The sequence below is a fragment of the Mirounga leonina genome, unplaced genomic scaffold (assembly GCF_011800145.1).
Source record: "Mirounga leonina isolate KUSES-001 unplaced genomic scaffold, KU_Mleo_1.0 Mir_481, whole genome shotgun sequence".
In the NCBI taxonomy this organism is placed as follows: domain Eukaryota; kingdom Metazoa; phylum Chordata; class Mammalia; order Carnivora; family Phocidae; genus Mirounga; species Mirounga leonina.
In genome coordinates, this window is record NW_023270773.1 from 2,075,857 (window position 1) to 2,099,029 (window position 23,173).

The 23,173-nt window shown below is 46.9% G+C and overlaps 1 protein-coding gene across 2 annotated transcripts in view; it reads right to left on the minus strand.

The window, feature by feature from the left end:
- Positions 1–11,055: 11,055 nt before the first annotated feature.
- The window catches only part of MAPK1 (mitogen-activated protein kinase 1), a 109,385-nt gene continuing 97,267 nt past the window's right edge, over positions 11,056–23,173 (minus strand). For both annotated transcript variants that reach the window (XM_034989209.1, XM_034989210.1), the window contains exons 8-9: positions 21,309–21,434; positions 11,056–14,984 (exon numbers count right to left, since the gene is read on the minus strand). In XM_034989209.1, the coding sequence (XP_034845100.1) occupies positions 21,318–21,434 (117 nt within the window). In that variant the 3' untranslated portion in view covers positions 11,056–14,984; positions 21,309–21,317. The remainder of the gene's footprint in view (positions 14,985–21,308; positions 21,435–23,173) is intronic.

Below are 23,173 nucleotides of genomic sequence, written 5' to 3' on the forward strand. Positions count from 1 at the left end.
GTTAAGTGTCTGCCTTCCGCTCAGGTCATGGTCCCGGGGTCCTGGGATTGAGCCCTGGGTCAGGCTCCCTGCTCAGAGGGGAGTCCACTTCTTCCTCTCCCTCTGTCTCTTCCCCCTGCTTGTGCTCACTCTTTCTCTCTCTCAAATAAATACTTTTTTTTTTTAAGATTTTATTTATTTATTTGACAGAGAAAGACACAGCGAGAGAGGGAACACAAATGGGGAGTGGGAGAGGGAGAAGCAGACTCCCTGCCAAGCAGGGAGCCCGATGCGGGACTCAATCCAGGGACTCCAGGATCATGACCTGAGCTGAAGGCAGTCGCTTAACCAACTGAGCCACCCAGGCGCCCTCAAATAAATAAATTCTTAAAAAAAATTATTTATTTGAGAGAGAGCAGGAGTGGGGGGTGGGGAGGGGCAGAGGGAGAGGGAGAAGCAGACTCCCCACTGAGCAGGGAGCCAGCCCGAGCGGGGCTCAATCCTGGGATCCTGGGACCATGACCTGAGCCAAAGGCAGATGCCCAACTGACTGAGCCACCCAGGCACCCCACACTTCATCTTTAATTTGCATTTCTCTAGTTTCTAATGGCACTGGATGCTTTTCTTCATGTAAGCAGATAATACTCTTTGATTGACTAACGGTTGGGAATGAGGCAGGGCTTTTGTATTTTTATGATTTTTTTGTATTTGGAAAATAGATTTTATTATTGGTCACCCATGGCAGATGTGCCCCAGCTCCTGTGGTTAACCCCCCGTTGTCCACATTGGCCTGTGTTAAAATCAGATGCAGAGCTAATTCTTAATAGTTTTCTCCAACCATACCTGCTGAATAAACACCCTTCTAGATGCACTTGTTAGAAAGGCATTGGGAAGCAAGCATAAAGATAGGAAAGGTCTTCAGGTTTAGCTTCAACATGTAGAGAACTTGGAAGTCATCACTCCTGCCCTCAAAAACAAGAAAAACGCTAAAAAAACTGAAAATCAAGAACCTTTTCTTAGATCCATCAGAGAATTGAGGTCACGGGGCAACACACCCTCCCCCAAACTGTAGAGTCAGGCAAAGACAGAGTATCCCAACTCACCAGTAGCAGGAGCCCGTGGAGCCAGGAACTGGTAGAAACACCTACATGACCACTTAAATGGTAATGTTCATGAAATGCTGGAGGCTGAGCAAGGACTAGCTTGAGAATTAAAAATTCACCCTCAGTGAACCAGTCTAAGGGGGGGCATACTTTTAAGTGTTTTACCTCCAAGGAGCCCCAGCAGGTCCTCACAGTGAAGACTGGAACAAAATTCCTTTGTGTTTGACACAAGGGAGAGGGGACGTGTAACCATTTGAAATATGCCCAGATGGTTCATTCTCCAAAAAAAAAAAAAAAAGAAAAAAAAGAAAAGGCCAGCCAGCAACAGAGACAACTTCCCCAGAGCCTCATCCAACATGGGGATTCCAGCCCCGCTGTAGGTTTTGTCTTACCTAAGGAGGCAAAAACGCCCCAAGCAGCAGCATTTGTGAGGATCACGGGCCGGGCCACAAGCACCCGAGAAGACAGACCTAATTTTCTGATCCTGGGACACTTCCCCTGCCTCCATGCCTTCCTCGTTGATTCTTCATGAATCTGCATGTCATCCCTGCACATGCTATTCTTCTCTGTGTCATTTGATCCTTTTTTTTTAAAGATTTTATTGATTTATTTTGAGAGAAAGAGAGTGCGAACAGGGGAGGGGCAGAGGCAGAGGGAGAGAATCTCGAGCAGACTCCCTGCTGAGCACAGAGCCTGATGCGGGGCTTGATCCCATGCCCCTGAGATCATGACCTCAGCTGAAATCAAGAGTTGGACACTTAACTGACTGAGACACCCAGGTGCCCCTGTGTCGTTCCAATCTTTTTTTTTTTTTTTAAGATTTTATTTATTTGACAGAGAGAGACACAGCAAGAGAGGGAACACAAGCAGGGGGAGTGGGAGAGGGAGAAGCAGGCTTCCTGCCCATGAGGGGCTCGATCCCAGGACTCTGGGATCATGACCCGAGCCAAAGGCAGACGCTTAACAACTGAGCCACCCAGGCGTCCCTGTGTCATTCCAATCTTAACACATGTATTGCCTAAGTGAGCCCTGCTGCAAGGCTGACTCCACTGAAGAAGGAGTCTCTAGGGACACCCAAGGACAACAGGGGAAACATAAACAAGGACACAAGAGGAAACCTCAGCCTCTGAGTCTAATTCCTAGACAGAAAAACATACAAACCTCTCATTAAAGCGCTGTCTACCTCAGATCTATTACCCAACATCTGTCTGACATTCAACAAAAAATTACAAGCATGCTAGAGAAAAGGCACAGTCTGAAGAGTCAAGGCAAGCCTCAGAACCAGGCTCAGCTACGGCACAGATGTTGGCATTACTGGGCAGGAAATTTAAAGATTTTATTTTTTAAGTAATCTCTACATCCAACACGGGACTCAAACTCACAACCCCGAGATTAAGAGTTGCATGCTCTTCTGACTGAGCCAGCCGTGTGCCCCCTTGTTTGGGGAATTTAACACAACTGTGGTTAATATGCTAAGGGCTCTAATGGAGAAAGTGGGCAACAGGCAAGAATAGATGGGTAATGTAAGCAGAGAGATGGAAACTCTAAGAAAGCATCAAAATAAATGCTAGAAGTTAAAAAAAAAAAAACTAACAAATGGAGAATGGCTTTGGTGGGCATATAGGTGGGCTGGGCACAGCTGTGAAAAGAATCTGTGAACTTGAAGATATGTCACTAAAAACTTTCCCAACTAAAATGCAAAGAGAAAAAAAAAGTAAAAAAAGAAAAGTAACAGAATGTCCAAGAACTGCAGGACAATTATAAAAGGTGTCACATATACAGAGTCGGAGTTCTAGAAGAAGAAAGGAGCAGAAGAAACATTGAAAGTGATAATGGCTGGGACTCACTGCAATGTTGTGTGGGGTCAGTGGTGGTGAATGTGTGGCTCAGAGGCCCAGGCAGCAGCTGTCACTCTTGGGGGCAGAGCCTGGATAACCAGCACCCCTTCACAGGCTGTGGTGCCAGGGTGGGCACCAGCCTCAGGGTGCCGCATCAGTGCGTCCAGGTGCCAGGCACTCTGGGCTTTGTGGCTGAACCGGTGTGAGCCCTAGATATGTCCCCAAGCTCTGGTGGCATGGCTGGTGTGCGTGCTCACCATTCACCTTCTGAGCAGCGTCCTCCAAGGGTATCCAGGAATGCATGGCTGAACAGAATAGGGCCCCGTGCCCCAAATTCAATGGGCATCCTGGGCCCCTTCTCTGCACAAAAACCCACAGTATGGATGCATCACAGGAACAGGACACAGGAAAGGACAGACAGGTCCACAGAGCCACAGGTGGGAGCCTGAGTCCCCTCAGCCAGAGGTCAGCACGGCCATCTAGCCAGGTACCACCAGCCCCTAAGTGATGGCGAGCTCTTGTCCTCAGCACAGAAATGAGTTCTCCATAAGTGAGCTAAGCTGTTTACAAAGTACTTTTGTAATAAAGTAAGTGGAGGGAGGAGCACCTGGCTGGCTCAGTTGGTGGAGCATGTGACTCTTGATCTTGGGGTTGTGAGTTGGAGCCCCATGTTGTGTGTAGAGATTACTTAAAAATAAAATCTTAAAAAAAAAAAAAAAAGTGCTGAGAAAAATGGAGTGGGTCCCTGGCTTCCCAGAAGGTAGTGTGAGTGCCTTGGTGAGTCTCCATCGTGGAAAAAACCAAAAAACCCAAACACACACATAAAAAAAACAACAACAAAAAAACCCCCAAAACAACAACAACAAAAAACTGAGAATATTCCAAAATTAATGACAGAAACCAAATCACAAATTCAGGAATCTTAGACCTAACACCCAGCAGGGTAAATATAATAAATGCTCCACCTAGGCATATGATACTCAAACTGCAGGAAACCAAAGACAAAGGGACAATCTTGAAAGAAGCCAGAAGAAAAGAAAAAAATCCAGCTCACCTAGAGAGAAACAAGGGTGAAAATCACCTCAAGATTTCTTGTCTGAAACCATGCATGCAAAGAGCAAGAGGGACTAGCATATATTTAAAAAGATGGGGCACTAGGGGGGCTCAGTCAGTTAAGTGTCCAACTCTTCATTTCGGCTCAGGTCATGATCTCAGGGCTGTGAGATCAAGCCCCGTGTTGGGCTCTGCGCTGAGCACGGAGCCTGCTTAAGATTCTCTCTTTCTCTCTAAAAAAAAAAAAAAAAAAAAAAGGCTTATGTAGATCTGAGATTCTGACCTATATACTTTTCCTTTTCTCTGAAGAACTTCTTTTAACATTTCTTGCAAAGCAGCTCTACTGGCAACAAATTCCTTCAGCTTTTTTTAAAAAAAAAAAACTTATTTTTTATTTATTATTTTTAAAGATTTTATTTATTCATTTGAGAGAGAGAGAGCATGAGCAAGGGGAGGGGCAGAGGATGAGGGACAAGCAAACTCCCTATTGAGCAGGGAGCCTGCTGCGGGGCTCGATCCCAGGACCGTGAGATCACGACATGAGCCAAAGGCAGATACTTAACAACTGAGCCACCCAGGTTTCCCTAAAATTTTATTTTTAAGTTATCTCTATGCCCGCCCAATGTGGGGCTCTAGCTCATGACCCCTGAGATCAAGAGTCGCACACTCTATCAACTGAGCCAGTCAGGCACCCTGAATTCTTTCAGCTTTTGCCCAAGAAAATATTTCTCCATTTTTGAAGAATACTTTCACTGGATACAAAATCCTAGGTTGGTGGCTTTTTTCTCTTTCAATATAATGTTTGACAGCAGTGGTGTGGGGGGACACCCTTGCCTTATCCCTGACCTTGGGAAAGCTTCTCATCATTAATAATGTTACCTATAGGTTTTGTTGTAGTTGTTGATCATTTAATTGAGGTATAGTTGACACATACCTATGGGGTTTTTGTAGATATTCTTTGTCAAGTTGGGAAAAGTCCCCTTTATTCCTACTTTGCTGAGATTTTATGAGGAAAGGTGTTGGATTTTTGTCAAATGCTTCTTCTGCATCTATTGATATGATCATGTGATTTTTCTTCTTTAACTTGTTGATATGATGAATTACATTTACTTCCTAATGTTGAACCAGTCTTGCATGCCTGAAATAAATCCTAACTGCTCAGGGAGTGTAATTCTTTTCTTTTTTTTTAAGGTTTTATTTTTAGGTAATCTCTACACTCAACATAGGACTTGAACTTACAACCCTGAGATCAAGAGCCACAGGCTCCACCAACCAAGCCAGACAGGCTCCCCTGTAATTCTTATACGTTGTTGGATTTTTTCTTTTTCTTTTCTTTTTTTTTTTTTTTTGATTTGACTAATAATTTGTTGAACATTTCTAGACTTATGGCCATGAAAGATATTATAGTTTCTTTTCTTGCAATGTCTTTGTCTGATTTTGGTACATTAGGGTAATGCTGGCCTCATAGAATCAGGTGTGTTCCCTTTGAAGAGACTGTAGAGAAATCATATCATTTCTTCCTTTAAATGTATGTGTCTGGTACAGTCATGCACCACAGGGTGGGTATTACCTCCATGAGTTGAAAACTTAGGTCTACACAAAAATGTGCACACGAAGGTTTATAGCAGCTTTACACGTAATTGCCCCAAACGGGAAACAACCAAGATGCCCTTCATAGGTGAATGGGTAAACAAACTGTGGCACATCCATACAATGTAGCATTATTTGGCAATGAAAAGAAATGTGCTGTCATAAACAGAGAGGAGAGTGGTGGTTACCAAGGGCTAGGGGGTGAGAGAAAGGGGGAGATGCTGGTCAAAGTGTCCAAGCTTTCACTTATAAGATGCATGAGTTCTGGGGATGTGATGCACAGCATGGTGACTGTAGTTAAAGATACTGTGTTGTATACTGGAAATTTGCTAAGAGTAGACCTTAAGTGTTCCCATCACTCACACACACACACACATGCACGGTAACTGTGTGAGGTGATGGATGTGTTAACCTGGTAGTGGTGACCATTCCACGAAGTAAATGTATTTTGAATTATCACGTTGTACACCTTAAATATACACAATCTTATTTTTCAGTTGTATCTCAATAAAGTTGGAGGAAAAATGAGCTATCGAGCCATAAACCAACATTAAGTGGCCTTAAACACAACATTGCTATATGAAAGAGGCCAATCTGAAAAGGCTACATTCTTCATATTTCCAATTACATGACATTTTGGAAAAGGCAAAAGTATAGAGACAACAGAGCAAAAGGGTCTGTGGTTGCCTGTGGGGAGGGGAGGGGCCGGCACTCGGAGCTCTGCGTGCTAGCTACTCAGTTATTGTCAATCTTAAATAAAGTCTACTAAAAATAATAATAATAATAATAAGGATATGAGCAAGAGGGACCGAGTGGCACGAACTGGTGGAGAGGAGCTCTCGGGAGATGCGGGGGTCAGGAAGTGACTAAGCTGGTTTGAGAACCACCAGTGAGAGATAGGGTGTCCCATGATCCAAGAGGATTCCGGCAGGGGTAAGTTAACTGCTTTCCGGATTTAATGCATGTGTTAGAGTCCCGGGGAGCAAAAAATGTAGTCATAAATACACAGCTCAAGGTCTATTTTATGCACAGAGTAAACATAAGGAAGCAGCAATGGGAAGAAGTAAAATGATTTTTGGGGACAGAATGTTCTGGAATTCTCAGCACCTGTCTGCAGCCTCCCCGGTCATAGACATGGCATCTTCCACGCAATGTTTTCTAATTATAATAATTGCCCTTCTCTAACTGCCAGACTAACACAAAGTATTAAACCTCTTGGTACCTGTCAACTGTGTTTTAGAAATTCCTGTTACCAGGAATGCTATCTGAATCTGGGGGGCAGTGGGACCGGCAGCCCAAGTGGCAGGTGCTTCATGGGAGGGGCTTCACCTCTCTGCTCTGGGGCCTTGGGCCTGTGGTCTTGGGCCACTGGGTGGACACACCCTGCCAATTCCCCCTTAGGGCTGGGTGCAGGAGGGCCGAGCCCAGAAGGGTGTGGGGTCAGCGCGCTGGGGCAGCGGGCGGGGAGCAAGGTCAGACGGAGGCAGGGACGTGGTGCTGAGGACCAGGGCTGAGGGGGCACCCTTGGGGGCCTGTGAGGCCTCCAGAACCAAAAATGGATACCTGTTACTGCCAAGGAAAAACAAAATGCAAAGCCAAACCAACAAAAAACAGAAACGAAAGGGGAGGGAGAGCGCTGGTGCGGAAGCTGCTGGGGCGAGGGACACACCTGTCCTCAGGAGTCCTGGGAGCCACTGGGAGGCAGGTGCTGCCATCCCAATTCCACCAGCAGAGACTGGGGGCCCCCGTGGCCTTGGCTGAAGTCCCTTGGCTGCTCGGCAGCGGGGTTGAGTTTAGGACTCGATCTGACAGGGGCCACTCAGGTGGTGGGGTGCATGTCTGCCTTCCTTCCAGGAGCGACTTTGTGAGTGGGTTTTGGGGGGAAACGTGTATTCTCCCATCTCAGGTGGGGCATGCTACCTTGATGACAGCACGTTCTTAAATCAAGACGGGAGCTTGCGCACGCGCGCGCGCGCGCGCACACACACACACACTCGTCTGCAGCACATGGGAAGCATGCGCAACACGGGGTGCCAGGGGGTGCCCGGGCCGGCTCGGTGGGCTCCCTGTCGGCCATCAGACAGTATCTCCAGTGTCTGCCGGGCAGGCCAGTCTCATGGCCACAGCTGAGCAAGGAGAAGGTCTGACTCGCTCTTACGGACCAAATTGAATCTTAAATTGGACAGAATTCAACCAGGGCCACCACCCCCCGCCCCGTCCCCGCCCAGCATCCCGGTTGGCGGGCCTGGGAGTGCCCGCAGAATGGATGCACAGGCGCCGCTGCCTGCATCTGAGAGAGAAAGCAGGACAGGACAGGGGCTGAAGCATCCTGTTTCCTCTTTGGCCATGACATCATCTGCCTTTTCCGTCCTTCTCTCCCTGAAATCCTGTCTCGTCCACACGTCGCCATCAGTAGCTACTTGTCTCCGCAGAGGATGCACTCTGACAGCCTGGGCCCTCCTGTGACTTCTCCTGGTCCCGTGCTCCCCGCTGGGTACCGTCCTGGCCTTCTGGGGGCCCAATGCACACACGGTCCCCGTGGTGCCATCCTGTCCTAACATCCCCGCATTTTGTCCTAACAGACACACTCAGGGCCGATGCAGCTGCCTTGGCAGACTTTTCAATCTAGCAGTGACGGTGCCTTTTCTAATGCCGCGAGAGTCGGCGCCTCTCATTCCTGTTCTCCTTTAAGCACTTAATGTTTGTAGCTTTACTTTATAAAAACTATTCAGTGCCCGTCTTCCCTGCCACGGGATGGGCACCACGAGGCAGCTCTGCCGGCTTTGTTCTCCGCAATCCTCATGGGGCGCGCGCCCGAGGCCAGCGTCAGCCCTGGCTTTGTTCCCCGCTGCCTTACAAGCTCATCTTTCTTCTCTGCGGCCACACCCAACCTCATCCATACGATCTTCATCTTCCTGCACTTTCAAAACAGGGTGACCTTCCCATACCCACTCGCGGGGCCCTCCCGCTGAGGACCCCCGAGCCGCTGGCCCACTGGGGAAGGGCTAACGGTCACCTGGGGCCCGTTCCACCTTTTCAATGCCGCCCTTTTGTGGCCTTGCTCTGCTCTCCAGGGCCTCTGACTGATCTCGGACTCCTCTCGGGTAGAAGCACGAGGCTATCCCCGGGAGGGAGACGCGCTGGGCTGCCCCACCCTTGCTTATTCACAGCGGGCAGATTTCCTGGATTTCACAAACGGCTCTGGTGATTAAAATATTTGAAAGTCACTGTTGTGTGGGATGTGTGCATCCCCATCCTGTGCCTTGCACTAGTGCGGTCCTCCCTCCTGGGCCGTCGGCTCAATCACAGAAAGCCCACACCTCTAGCCTCCAGAGTCCGCTGGCTCCCCAAGAACAGAATACTTCAGTGCGGAAGTCAACTCTGGGAAGGAAGGATGGGCACGCTCTAGGGCTTAGAAGGGGAAGAAAAGGGGACCCGGATTTCTGGGAGTGGTAAGAGGACCACTGGTCCTGGACTCTCCAAGGTGGTTTCTGTAGGCTTGGTGACCCGCTGCGAGTGGACGGCCAGCTCATGTGCCCACACCGCCAGTCTGCAGCAGACCTCCCACCAGTGCCTGGGCCTGGAAGCTTTGGCCCTGGTGTCCCACGTGCTCCAGGTCACTGCCCATCCCCTCGCCCCTCCTCCCCCCACAGATGTGCCCTCCCACCATTTCCACAGCTGACAAGAGGCTTTGTTACCTTTTGGTCTTACTGAAAATGGGGCGACGGCTTCCCTGCTCCTCTGACCAAGAAACTAAAAGGGAAAAGCATCTCTACACCCAGCAGGTGAGGGGACTCGCGCTCCATCACCTCACAGTCTCCCCTCAGCCTCCTCGGGCCTCTGTCTTGCCCAACCCTGGCACCGCAGCTCATGACACCACTGTGCGGCAAGAACATCCAAGCCCCACAGAGCAGTACTTCACGACAGACGTACGGGCGTCACCTGTCAGGCCTCCCAGTGACAGGCATTCCTCTTACTTCCTTCTCTTGCTGGCTCTTCCTTGTTCTCAACAGAGACCCTGTTTCGCACTCCCACTCCACCTAAAAAACACCTGTCCTAGGGCACAACTTCATTCCATTTCCTCCTCTCTACCTGTTCTTCAAAGGACCCTCGTCTTCAGCTTTCCTTGGTGCCAGCCTCAGAGAAAGAGCCCCTTGTGCCACGTCCACCTTGACCCACCCCTTCCCTGGCCCTCGGGCCTATGAAACCCAGCAACCCTGTCCCCTCTCTGGGTCTCCCTCCTCAGACTCAAGTGTGGTTCAGCCCATCACCCACGAAAACCTTCCCTTCACTGCTCCCCTGTGGACACACCCAATCCCTGTCCTTCCTCCATACTTGGGGCTTCCAGGGGGCCTGCACCTGCCTCCACCTGCTCCGTACCCCCGTGACCTGGGCTTGGCTTCTGCTCCTCCCAGAGAGGTGCTCTGTGGCCACTGGTCGGCTCTGAACGCTCAGGTTCTGATTAAATACAGAGAACCAACCAAGGTCTGAGGCTCTACTGCCAAGGCAAGGAGCTCATCATTATTAACGTGGGAAAAACAGGATTACTAATTCCTTGTGCTGGGTAAGGAAGATGATTGTTATAACTGATTTCTACAGGATTTGGACAACAACAAAGAGTGCTGATCTCTTAAAGGGAAAGTGCATGTGATAATCCCATGAGCGTTACCCAGCAATTTAGGCGAGATCAGCATTTCCCTGAAGAAAGTTACAGACAGGTCCTCCCCGCTCAGATTAATAGAAAGCGGGTACAGTTCAGTCAGCAGATGTCTCAGCACCACCTTACAACAAACAAGTAAAAACAAATAAATAAATAAAGCATTTAGGAAGATCTGCTATTTACTCTTTGTTTTGAGGTACTGGGCTAGAAACTTAAAATGTATTTGCACAATCTTTATGACATGCACGGTTCCACTTTCCAGCCGAAGGTCTGAGTGAACAACACGACGACTGGCCCAAAGCCAGCTGTGTTATCAGCAGAGGGCAGGTTTTGAACCCAGATTTATGGGCCCAAAAGCCTGTGCTCTCTCTATACCACCAAAGCAGAACATTTTCCAATATTTTTGTCCTGTAAGTCACTGCATGATGCCCAATACTGAGAAGAACCAAGTGTCCAAGAGTCCCTAATACATTCGTGACATCTTGGTCTGAAAAAAAGAGGCTGCCAAGGACACCTGCCCTGGCAGCAGTTGCTGAAGTTTAGGACGATGAGAAGAGACGCACATGGGCACTGTGTCAGGACTCCCAGCACTGCCTTCTTCCCCCCTCTATAGCCAAGCATCTGAAGAACAATCTGGAAAACCTGATGGAGCACTAAAATCCCACTGGCCTTCAGAGCACCAGCTTCTGGTTCTATACCTGATTACTGTAAGCAAAGTCAAATTACAAACACACTTATTTGGGAAACACTGTAATAAAGGACTAGGCGACTTCCTATGTTCACATGTGAAATTCCAATTAAGCTATACATGCGCAGTACTATGTTATTTTGGAACACAGGGACACAATTTAATGATTCTAATTTTTTTTTGTAGTTTTTTTTTTACAAGTCAGGTGCCATAAACATTCAAATAATCCATCTTTTAAAAAGTACGTTTACAACATCAAAAGAATTAAGATGAAATATAAACCTTTCTACTTACAATTTTTTATACAGATTAACCAAATCACAAATACCACAAATAAATGTTAAATTGTAACAATATAATGAATAAACATTCAGATTCTTAATAAAATCTTCCTTTAACATTTTTTTTAACTTACCATTATACTAAATAATCTATGCAGAGTTTTGGGGTACAATACCAAGAAGGCACCAACAGTACAAAGCAGATACAAAGCAGTTTCAGAACTTTCTCGAGTGCTCTACACGGATGAACAGCACAAAAAAGGCAACGAGCTTTAGGTAAACCTGGTGCAACCCCAGAGAATTCCCTCTGGATTCCCAGTCATTTCCGATCCATGATGCCAAACTGGATTACAGTGAGAGAGACCACATATCTACTGTTACATGCTTCTCATCTGCAATATAGGAGTATCATGTTTCAAACACCAGCATGACAATTTTAAAGCACAAATGCTTTAAAAATGTTTAAGCAAAAGAATTGCTCAGATTTTCAAAACCACTACATTTACAAAAATATTTCCCTTAAACGTGGGATTGCTCCAAAACATTGATTTACAAATATAAAAGTGTTATGGAAGGACCCAAAGCATGTGTGCATATGTGTGTATTAACATACTGTTACCGTACTATATAAAAGTTACCAATTTAAAAACCGTATTAACACATACGCAGATAAAGGTACAACAGTCTCCTCTGAATGGTCTGAACAGTAGGTGGCATGTGGCGTGGGCAGCACACGGGTGTGACTCCCTACCGAGATGCAACCAGTGATGAGCCGCACGTGGGCTCCAAAAGCCAACAGGACCCTGCACACCCCTCACCTGCGCCTGCAGCAGGACGGACTGAACACACGACGCACTGTGTACTGCACACAAACACAACGATACTCTTCTACCCATGCATCAACATGGCCTGCGTGTCTCCACCAGCTTTGAAGACTTGTGTCAGCACAGAGCCGTCATGGGTTCTCTCAAATCCATTCCCCTGGCTTGGTTAGGTATTTTGTCTCATACTAAACAAAAAGATTGGAATGTTTCAACAGGAATTTTTTTGCTTACTTTTTAGACACCAAAAAAGCCATTAGTCTGAAAGCTTATCTGAGCATACTAAGAATGGATGCATTCAGTATCACCAGTAAGTAATCTGGATGACCTAAGCGGTACATTTTTAGAGATGTAAGAAGATCCAAATGACAAGCCTATCACACATAATAGCTAGTACTTTTCCCAGGTACCTTGATTATAATTCTCTGACCTGTTGAACCAAGTTTGGCATGATTAATAAAAAGCACACAACTTAGGGCTACAGTGATTCTAGAACACAGTTAGTGGTTTCATGCCAATCTCACTCCACAGTACCAGCGGGGGGGATGGGACAGCCTACCGTCCTCAGGTATTAGTAACCAAGGCCATGGCTTTCTATTTTGAGGACTGCAGATTAACCTCATAATACTAACATTCCATTTAAAAAGGACAAAGAAACAAGAGTAAGAAAACTGTCAATGCTTCTTTGAAAATGAAAACTGACTCACCAATGTATCAAGTTAACAGTCAAACCTCTATCCTATCAAAGCTGTGCAGACCTTTACACGGCAGCTCTGAGCACGCAGATGAAAATCACGGATTTTAGGGCAAGAATCTAGATGTGGTTCCAATCTCTGAGGCTGACTCAGCCGTCCTGTTAACCTGTGAGGTGTGAGCATCAGCACCCTGGGCCGGTTGGTGTGGGGCCAAGTGACACTGGGCAGTCCTTCCCAGCATCAGCCATGCCCAGCAGCATTTCTGGGGCATACAGGCAGGTCTTCTTTAGAAAGAACCAGAGAATCCAACCTGAGACGTTTGGGAGTCTTCATCAGAGTTTGACATAGTATTCTAGACCTATGATTTGAGTAAAGGTACATGTCAGAGTTGATTCTCTGCTGTGCAAAGGGAAACTAGGACCCTACAGAGATGCCTTCTAAATCATCTTATGTAAACCAGTGTTGGGGCAGTTCCCCGGGGGTGGGGGGCGGGGGGGAGCCCGCAAGCATTTCTGCTCCAAGCATAGACTGAAGCTGACTGTCCATTTGGACACGCTGATCCAGAGGAAATCGACAATCTTAACATGAATATGAAGATCGAAGATGTACATTTATTTTCATGAATTACAAGTGCATTTCTGTTCATATTAGCAGGCAGTCTTTATATAACCCATTCTCCACTGCTGTCAAAAATCAAACAAGAAAAAAGGATAGCTGAGAAATGAAAAGCTAAAAATAGAATTAGTTTTCCTAAGTGATCTGCTGGAGAGCATTTCCGTGGAACACAAACTCAGAGGTAACAATAAATTTTTCGTTTCAATCATAGGCATGTGGCACTTGGACAGTCATCTCTGCACAGAAAGCTGTAACAGTCATGCGAGGGTACAGTAATTATTGAACAAGGCAGATTTCTCACCACAGAGAGCAGTGGGGGAGTCAAGAGGAGGCACCGCACTGGGACAGAACACCAAGTCAACGCCACAGTGTACAGTGGCAGGAACAAATACTTAAAGAGGTCAGGATAATATGGGATAGAGCTCCAAACATGATTTAGTGCTAGCTTTTTCTCATGGTCTTAGCTCAGCAGTATCAGAAACACTTGAGAGCACTGACGACAGAACAGCGCTTCACGTCATGAGCTCATGAAGGCTTTATTACAAATTGTTATATCGTAGGTTGAAAAATGAACTTGAGATGCTGACATGCTGTAGGAGGAAAAAGAATTGTACACTTTCTCATTTAAAGACGCAGGGCTCCTCTCTGCTAAATCCTGAGGCATTGAATGTGGCTACACAGAACATGGCAGGCCATGTGAAGCGCTCGGGGGTATGCGTACACCCGCGTGTGCAGCTCGGCCCCGAGACGTCCGGCTGGCCTGTTGGCTGCTTCTTCACGCACTTGCCTGAGCGCCCTGCTGCGACCTGTGTCCATCTCTCACTAAATCCCGAATGCAGCTGCCACTTTAAATCTTTCTGTGTAAGCCTGGCAAACAGTTAGTACTGCAGATAACACATCTGGGCAAGTGTTACACGTCTACAAATGGTATAAGAAACCACAGTAAATCTACAGAGTGAAGCTGCTGGGTGCAGTACTTCGTTCTTTTACTAGGAAAAATGACTGAGTTTTCTAAAAGCTGGGCAAACAGCACAAACCTTAAATATGCTAGTGACTAACATGATATGAGAAAAGACATGGGCAAGTGCCCCCAAAGGTTCCCGAGACGGGAGCACTCGCTGCAGGCTGCAACAACATCCCAGGTGTTTCCACACGCTCCTGCTCTGGGGAAACGCTGATGGTGAAAAGCTGAAGTGCAAATAAGGGGCTGTCACTGACTTAAAGTGCCCTAGGTAGTAGCCTTCCCTCTCATAAAGTAAGATGCCAGTGACAAGAGCCATTCTGGAAAGAACTATCTCTGGTGTGACTGCAAGGGTCAGCAGGGCAGCACGGAGGAAGGACTCAGGAGAGGGAGGAACCACTGCATCTTTCAAACCAGAAAGCGATTAGTGACTAAAGCAACGGTAAGCAGTAGGTGCACTGAAAGTACATACTGCCACAGGTCACCAGTGGGTGACACACACAGGGATGCCAGGAACAGTTCTCTGGACTGAAGGAATTCTTTGAAAGCATAAAAGCCACAACTACCAGAAACCGCCCCTCCAAACGGCTCAAAGGAGTCAAGGTGGATAAGCCGAGACGGGCTGGAGACAGGACCGGGGTCAAGAACTGGGAAGAACAACACCGATGTCTGAGCACGTCCAGTCCTCTGAGCCCTTGTCCTATTGAAAAACAAACAAACAAGCCTATGAGTTAAGAATGACCCACATTAAAACAACATTAGCAGCAACATTAGGAAAACGGAGAAATGAAAAGAATGGACCAACATTATGAAACTGGAAGGGGCGGGGGAAGCAAAGGAAAAAACACTCCTGCAAAAAAGTCATTTCCCCTGGAACCACTGGGGCGGGAACACATGCGTGTACGCATACTCGCAGCTCGGCAAGCTTCAGTGTTCCTAAGACGCTTTTTATTAACTACAGTACTCGCCACTCTAATGGTCAAAACCAGAATCTGAAGGTCTTTGTAAAGAACACACATTTGAGGGGCACCTGAGTGGCTCAGTCGTTAAGCATCTGCCTTCGGCTCAGGTCATGATCCCAGGGTCCTGGGATCGAGCCCCGCATCGGGCTCCCTTCTCAGTGGGAAGCCTACTTCTCTCTCCCCACTCCCCCTGCTTGTGTTCCCTCTCTCACTGTGTCTGTGTCAAATGAATAAAATCTTAAAAAAAAAAGAAAGAAAGAAAAAAGAACAAACATTTGGGGGGTGCCTGGGTGGCTCAGTCGGTCAGGCTCAGGTCATGATCTCGGGATCCTGGGATTGAGCCCCATGTCGGGCTCCCTGCTCTGCGGAGAGCCTGCTTCTCCCTCTCCCTCAGCCCCACCCTCTGCCTGTAATCTCTCGCTTGTGCTCTCTCTCAAATAAATAAAATCTTGGGAGAAAAAAACCCCACACATCTGGGGAGTCTGTGTAGCTCAACTGGTTAAGTGTCCAACTCTTGATTTTGGCTCAAGTCATGATCTCAGGGTTGTGAGATCAAGCCCCATATCGGCTCCACAATGGGCATGGAGCCTGCTTAAGATTCTTTCCTTCTCCCTCTCCCCTCCCCATCCTAAAAAAAAAGCACACACATTTATGCAAGACATTTGTCTGCGATCTCCTATTCTTTTTTTTTTTTTTTTTTTTTAATTTTATTTATTTAGGGTGCCTGGGTGGCTCAGTCAGTTAAGCGACTGCCTTCGGCTCAGGTCATGATCCTGGAGTCCTGGGATCGAGTTCCATATCGGGCTCCCTGCTCAGCAAGGAGTCTGCTTCTCCCTCTGACCCTCCCCCCCTCATGCTCTCTCTCTCTCTCTCAAATAAATAAAAAATAAAAAATCTTAAAAAAAAAGATTTTATTTATTTATTTGACAGAGAGAGACACAGAGAGAGAGCGAACATAAGCAGGGGGACTGGGGAGAGAGAAGCAGGCTTCCCGCTGAGCAGGGAGCCCGATGCGGGGCTCGATCCCAGGACGCTGGGATCGTGACCTGAGCCGAAGGCAGACGCTTAACAACTGAGCCACCCAGGCGCACCAACCCCTCACCTTTTTTAAAAGTAATCTCTACACTCAACGTGGGGCTCAAACTCACAACCCTAAGATCAAGAGTCACGCTCCACTGAGTGAGCCAGCCAGGCACTCCTGCTGCCTCCTATTCTTACCAAATCTCTCTCTGGATGTCCAGTTAAGACAGAAATCAACCACACAGTGCCAAGTGTGTTGTTGTAACACTCAAGTTTCCTGCGACTGCAACAAAGAAGGACAAGCAAAATGAAGTACTGGCTGGAAGTGTGAGGTTGGCGGGCCTGGATTCTGGTGAGGCAGGGAGCCATGGCATGGTTCCCACGAGCAGAAGATGGTTCTGATCGCCTAGGTCTGAGGTGATCTGACAGCTATTGCCCAACCAGGCCTGCAGGATAGCACCCTGAGAGACAGCAGGTGGCACCCTGAGGACAGCCTTCACTCATTTACTATACTTGACAGGGCCCACCTGGCTCTCCAGATGTCTGCAATATGGGCCACCTGCAGGAGATCTACTAGGAGTGTCACACCATCAAAGTACAAGAAGCACACACGTCCCCCCTTCGTTATTGTAATATCTCTATTTTACTTGAAAAGATTATATTACAAATCAAATCTACTCTAACCCTTTATAGGCTAATAGTTCTCAAGGGTGAACATCAGAATCCTCTGCAGAGCTTGTTAAAACACAGACTGTTGGAGGGTAAGGCACAGATGGACCACACTTTTGAGGACCACTGCCTAAGGCATCTATATGTAATGAATTAAGTTCAACCCCAGGTCTCTATTAGTTTTGTATCATCCTAGGGAGAAGTGAAACATTACCACTCCAATCAGGTTGTGTTCTTGGTTCTGATGAGGAAACCTGCTTGAGATGGCTGGGAGGTTAACTAAGTGTGTCAAAATGCAAACAAAATAGATCTTCTCTTTGGGGAGACCCTTATTGTTGTGAAATGTTTGCTAGTATGATCTAGCAGAATGTCACTCTGGTATTTCACAATGCACTTTCAGGCAAGATGGAGTTCATCTACCACTCAAGAGTCAGGGCAGGAAGGATGGTTGTTATAACCCAACTCTGTGACAAGGAGATGGACTCAGAGATGGGAAATGACCTCCCTCTAGAGGTACGCTGTTCTGAAATGCAGCCAAATCTACTGGCTGGGAGAAATTAATCAGTCTGAGAAAATGCACCAACAGGCAGAGGAGGAAGGAAGTCAGGCCACCTACCTTCACCAGCCTCTCGCAACAGGAGGCTTGTCACAAAGTTAACCACGCAACAGGAGGCTTGTTACAAAGCTAACCACGGACACATTTTTAACTTTTCAGTGGACACATATCTAAAACTGACCCACTTAAACAAAATATAATGAATACCCCTGATCCTTTCAGACCACTCAGGGCATCAGTAAAGCCTGTGCCGAGGCAAGCAGGGGATAGCTTCCTCTGGAGTAGTCTTTGCCATCCCCTCCCGCAAAGGGGCCCCATAGCTATGCTCTGAGGTCCTGTGTGGGCATGTTTTCCAGTTCTTTCTTATGTAGTTGGGCAGTCAACATCACCTTTCTTTAACCTCCCTGTATGCTCTGGCACCTGTACCTCCCTGAGTCTCCAGTTTGTATCTTCTAATCTCACTGTTGCAGGCTGGGAACTCAGTAACATTGTGCCATAGTATTGTGAATGAGTTCCTCAACCTTTTCCAGGGCACAGAACTACTCCAAGGCAGTGTACAGAATTTACAAGAAAATGGATTCTGGGTCCAAAGACCCAGAGCTACCTAACTTTGCCAACAGCGTATAATCTTCAGCAAAACGCTTAAACATGTGCAATCTTCAGTTTCCTCAATCATAAACATGGGCTGTGTGCTGACTTCAGACAATGTTGCTGTGAGCATCAAAATAAAATGTTTGTGAAAGAACTTGGCCCAGAATTTAATGAATGCCCCCAGCCCCACCTTGCTCTGGATTCACTTTTATATTCTAGATGACTAAATTATAAGCCAATCTAGATGCTGGCAACCTCCTTTGAAATGTGTAAGAAAGAAATAAGATAGACTGACAGGTAGATGGAAGAACAGATGGACAGATATGTGAGAAAGATGGATAGCAAAATGTTAGTCACAGAATCTAGGTGGTGGGAATGTGGGTTTGTAAGTGTAAAACTCAACTTTTCAGAATAGTTGAAAATAGTAATTTAAAAACCATTGGAAGTAATTAGGTCTACTGAGGCGATCATTTTGTGATGTATAAAAATCAAATCATTATGCTGTACACCTGAAGCTAATACAGTATGTCAATTGTAATTCAGTAACAAAAAGCTGGGAAAAAAAGTCATGCTATAACGTACTGTGCCTTTTGCTCCCGTGGAGAAAGTGAACTAAACACAGAGTGACCGTCTTTGCCACCCCTGTCCCTGGTAAGAAGCCCCAGTCCTGGACTCTCAGAACGCGGGTGGACACTGGCAGTCGCCGTGGCCTCCGTCACGAGCCATCAGGCCAGCAGCTGCGCCCTGTAGCCCCAGGAGCACACTCGCCTTTGACTCGTTCTGCTGTGGCGGGTGCACTGTCCTTTTCCTCCAGTAGCCTCGCCAGTGGTCCCAAGGGTACCTGCTCTCTGAGGTTACCCAACATCCTTACTGCCCTAGAGTCACCTGCCCTGATGCTTCGGGAACCTGAAGATGCCTGTGAGGGAGAGGCAGGCTCCTTGGTAAGCCTGGGCTTTAGCCTCCCACACGGGCCTGACTCCCTGGTCCCGCACTGCCGAGCGCCTCCCCAGAGAGCAGGATGCCCCCTTCCCAGCACTCTCTTTCACACTAAAAATATGCATGGCAGTTGTGTGTGTCTTTGTCCCCTACTAAACTGTGTGCTCCTTTGAGGCCAGGTTCAGGTTTGTTTGCTCTGCTCCCCAGAGTCTAACACGTGCCTGTCCCAGAGGAAGCATGCAGTATGTGTGAGCTCAAAAAAAAAAAGATGGGGAAAAACAGAGGCCACCAACGGACTTCAGGAAAATGAGCTGTTAAAGGGATGGTGAAAGAAGAAAAGCAACCGAAGTAGCTCAGCTCAATATGCTAGGCCAGGGGGTCAGAAAACCTGTTCTTGTAAAGGGCCAGGTAAAACTTTATCTACAAAATGCTGAGGCAGCTGATCTGACCTTGTGCAGACACAGGGAAGGGAGAGAGCAGGCTCTGGGAGAGAGAAGACCCCTTCCAATGTGAGCACCAAGCAAACAGGCCAGGAAGGAGAACCCAAGGAGACTCAAGTTAAGGAGTAAAAATGGTTGGGTCCTGGGGTCTGACTTTCTGTCAGTGAGTGACCTTGCAGATCATTATACATAACAAATACTTTAACAGACTGTCACATCATGAGGTATGAAAGGATAAATGAATCCAAATCTTGCTAGACTCTGTCCTCCTCAGCCTCCTGTTGACACTTCCCTCTCTCATTCAGACACTTCCCCAAGGGCTTGTTTATGAGCATGCTCCCAATGTCCCATAAGCCCGTGCTTCTTCCACACTTCACCTGCTTTGACTTTGTCTTTTAGGACATGTCCAGCGTCAGGTGCTAGGGTTAGGAAATCCGGTCTTTCAGACTTTGCTTTTCCTCCACTCTCCTAAACACCACTTCTCGCCTTCACAGCCCTCGTCCAAGCCTCTAGCCCTCTGGTCTGGAAGCTAACAGATTCATTTTGAGCTCATCTCCCACCCAGTCTTCTCCTCCAACCCTCCATGCTTAGAGACCAGACTTCTGAAAACCCCATTTTCTGTACCCCACACTAGCAGAGTGCACTCCCTACTAGTTCCCAGCCTTCCTCTGCCTGGCTTCCACGGCTCTCTGAGGCTGAGCTGGCCAAGTCTGTTCTCAGATCCTTTCCACCCTTCCTCTGTCCTCTGTTCTTAATGACAGAGCTGTGAGCTTGTCAACTGCACTGTTGGACTTCATTGCTGACTGACTTCTGATGAGATTCTGCCAATGGCCAGCACACATAGGAAAAGCCAGGTTTCCTTTTTTCTGCTTCTTAGTGACATATGACTTTTCAGGAGGAGGAAGGCTCCTGGTTTCAGAGGCACTGGATGGTAACGGCAGCTTCAGGCTCCAGAGATCCCCCAGACCAGCAGCAGTACAGGCTCGTGACCCCTTCTCAGCAATGATGATGCTCTAACAGCTACAGTTACAGAAGCTGCCCAGCACCCTCGCTGTGTGATGATCAAGGACCCTGGCTAACACTGTTTTACTTTTGCTCCTTTAGCTGAAGGCCCCCAGGAAGAGCTTCCTGGGGTTACTAATCTGCAGGTAACCCCACTCTTTGCGTTCCGGCCCTTCTAATGCCCTCTGACCAGTTATATGCCCTCTATGTGAAACACCCGAGCAGGTTCTGCTTTTGAGCCTTGGTATTGCCAACCCTCAGCCTAAACCATCGTCTCTAGATCCTGATGTATGAAAACAGAATGGACAGGGCAGGAAGAATGGAGCACAGATACAGTTCTATCAGACGCATACTGCCACAGAACCCACTCTTCTCTCCCCGCCCTCAGGAAGCCTCTTGTTCTGGTGCAAGCGCAGCAGCCCCAAGGCCACTTGTCGGCAGGCTGCACATGACACTGCTGCCTGCGGAAAAACACCCCCAGCCTCTTCCGGGCTGTCTGTCCACAGCATTTCTCCAGAAAATGCTTCAGCCCTTGGTTGTAATTCTTGACTTCACTGCTCATTTCTGCAGACTTGAACATAATTCTCACTCCACCACTCACTTGAGTTCCCACACTATTCTCTCTCCTCTTTCCGCATGTTCTCTAAAATCAAGATCTGCATTTCCTTTTTTCTTGAACACAATTTTTTGAAAATCTTACTGATACCATTGCATTGTTCACCAGACTTTCTGACTTAAGCATGGAAAGCTTCCACATGGAACTCAAGGAAATCTTTCTTTTTAATAACATTTAATTTATATTCTCTCTCCCTCACCAGGGTTTATCGTGTCGCTAAAGCTCTAGGTACCTGACAAATTTAAGATCTGTATCCTGGCTGGAATCTAGCTGTCTCTTCGAAGATGAGCTCTTTGAGCTTTTCCTTGGGCAGGTCATCCAGCTCCATGTCAAACTTGAACGGCGCCTCAGCGATGGGCTATAGGAGAACACAGAACATGGAACAGACAAGAGTGGTTATGGCTGAGGTAGTCATGTACTGATTCATAATGTCTGTAGCTTAGACTCTGAAAGGTATACAGCAGCACTGACATCTACGGAAACCAAGAGCTCTGATAAAGTATCTATGCACCCATGTCCCATCTATGCGCTCCAAAAGGCGCACTTTGTATGAACATGTAGTAAATGAATGGGGAACAACTAAATCCATTTTGAGCATTCTTCTGAATTTATCACTAATCCCAAAATTATTTTCAAATTTTTAAGGCACTAAGTGTTGAGGTAACAGAAATTTGCTGTTGGGGTGGTGGTGATACGTTTATACAATCAAAAGCCATGATACTCAAATCAATGTACTTGATTAAATACATTACAGTATCTTCATATGAAAAAATATTATGGAGCCATTAAAAAAATGAAGCTGTAAGGAAGATTAATATGGGGAAATGTGCATGTTTGGGTTAAACAAAATGAATCTTATTTTTTTTTTTTTAAGATTTTATTTATTTGACACAGAGAGAGAGTGAGAGAGAGAGAGCACAAGCAGGGGGGAACGGCAGGCAGGGAGAGGGAGAGGGAGAGGCAGGCTCTCCGCTGAGCAAGGAGCCTGATGTGGGGCTCAATCCCAGGACCCTGGGATTATGACCTGAGCCGCAGGCAGCCGCTTAACCAACTGAGCCACCCAGGCGCCCCAAAATGAATCCTATTTTTAAAAAAAAATTTAGATATAGAAATATAAAACCAAGAAGAAAATACTCCAGGGGCGCCTGGGTGGCTCAGTTGGTTAAGCGACTGCCTTCAGCTCAGGTGATGATCCTGGAGTCCCGGGATCGAGTCCCGCATTGGGCTCCCTGCTCAGCAGGGAGTCTGCTTCTCCCTCTGACCCTCCCCCCTCTCATGCTCTCTCTCTCTCAAATAAATAAAATCTTAAAAAAAAAAAAAAAAAAAGAAAATACTCCATAATCTTAATATCTGTGTAACAAGACTACAAAGTGATCTGTGTCATAGTTTTCTGCAAGTTTTCATTTTTGTTTTTCAGCACACTCTATAACTAATCAGAAGGCTATTTAAGTACATATTTAAGGGGCACCTGGGTGGCTCAGTCGGTTAAGTGTCTGCATTTGGCTCAGGTTGTGATCTCAGGGTCCTGGGATCGAGCCCAACATCAGGCTCCCTGGCTCAGTGTGGAGTCTGCTCCTCCCCCTCGCTCATGTGCTTGCTCTCTCTCTTTCTCAAATAAATAAATCTTAAAAAAAAATAGTACAGGGTGCCTGGGTGGCTCAGTTGGTTAAGCGACTGCCTTCGGCTCAGGTCATGATCCTGGAGTCCCGGGATCGAGTCCCGCATCGGGCTCCCTGCTCAGCAGGGAGCCTGCTTCTCCCTCTGACCCTCCCCCCTCTCATGTGCTCTCTGTCTCTCTCATTCTCTCTGTCTCAAATAAATAAATAAAATCTTAAAAAAAAAAAAAAAGTACATATTTAAAATGTCTCTGTCAAGGAATTCCCATATATATAATGATGAAAAAGGAAATCAGTCAATTGATATTATTTATATTTTGATTTTTAAGTACCCCCAAACTAACACAATGTTCTAGAACTAATCTGATGAGGATTCCAGCTGTTAATCAGTGGATGCCTAGTAGTTACCAGGCACTCCTAGATTTTATCCATGTAATCCTCACAACCAGGCCTTTAGGGTAAGGAAACATAAGACACCAAA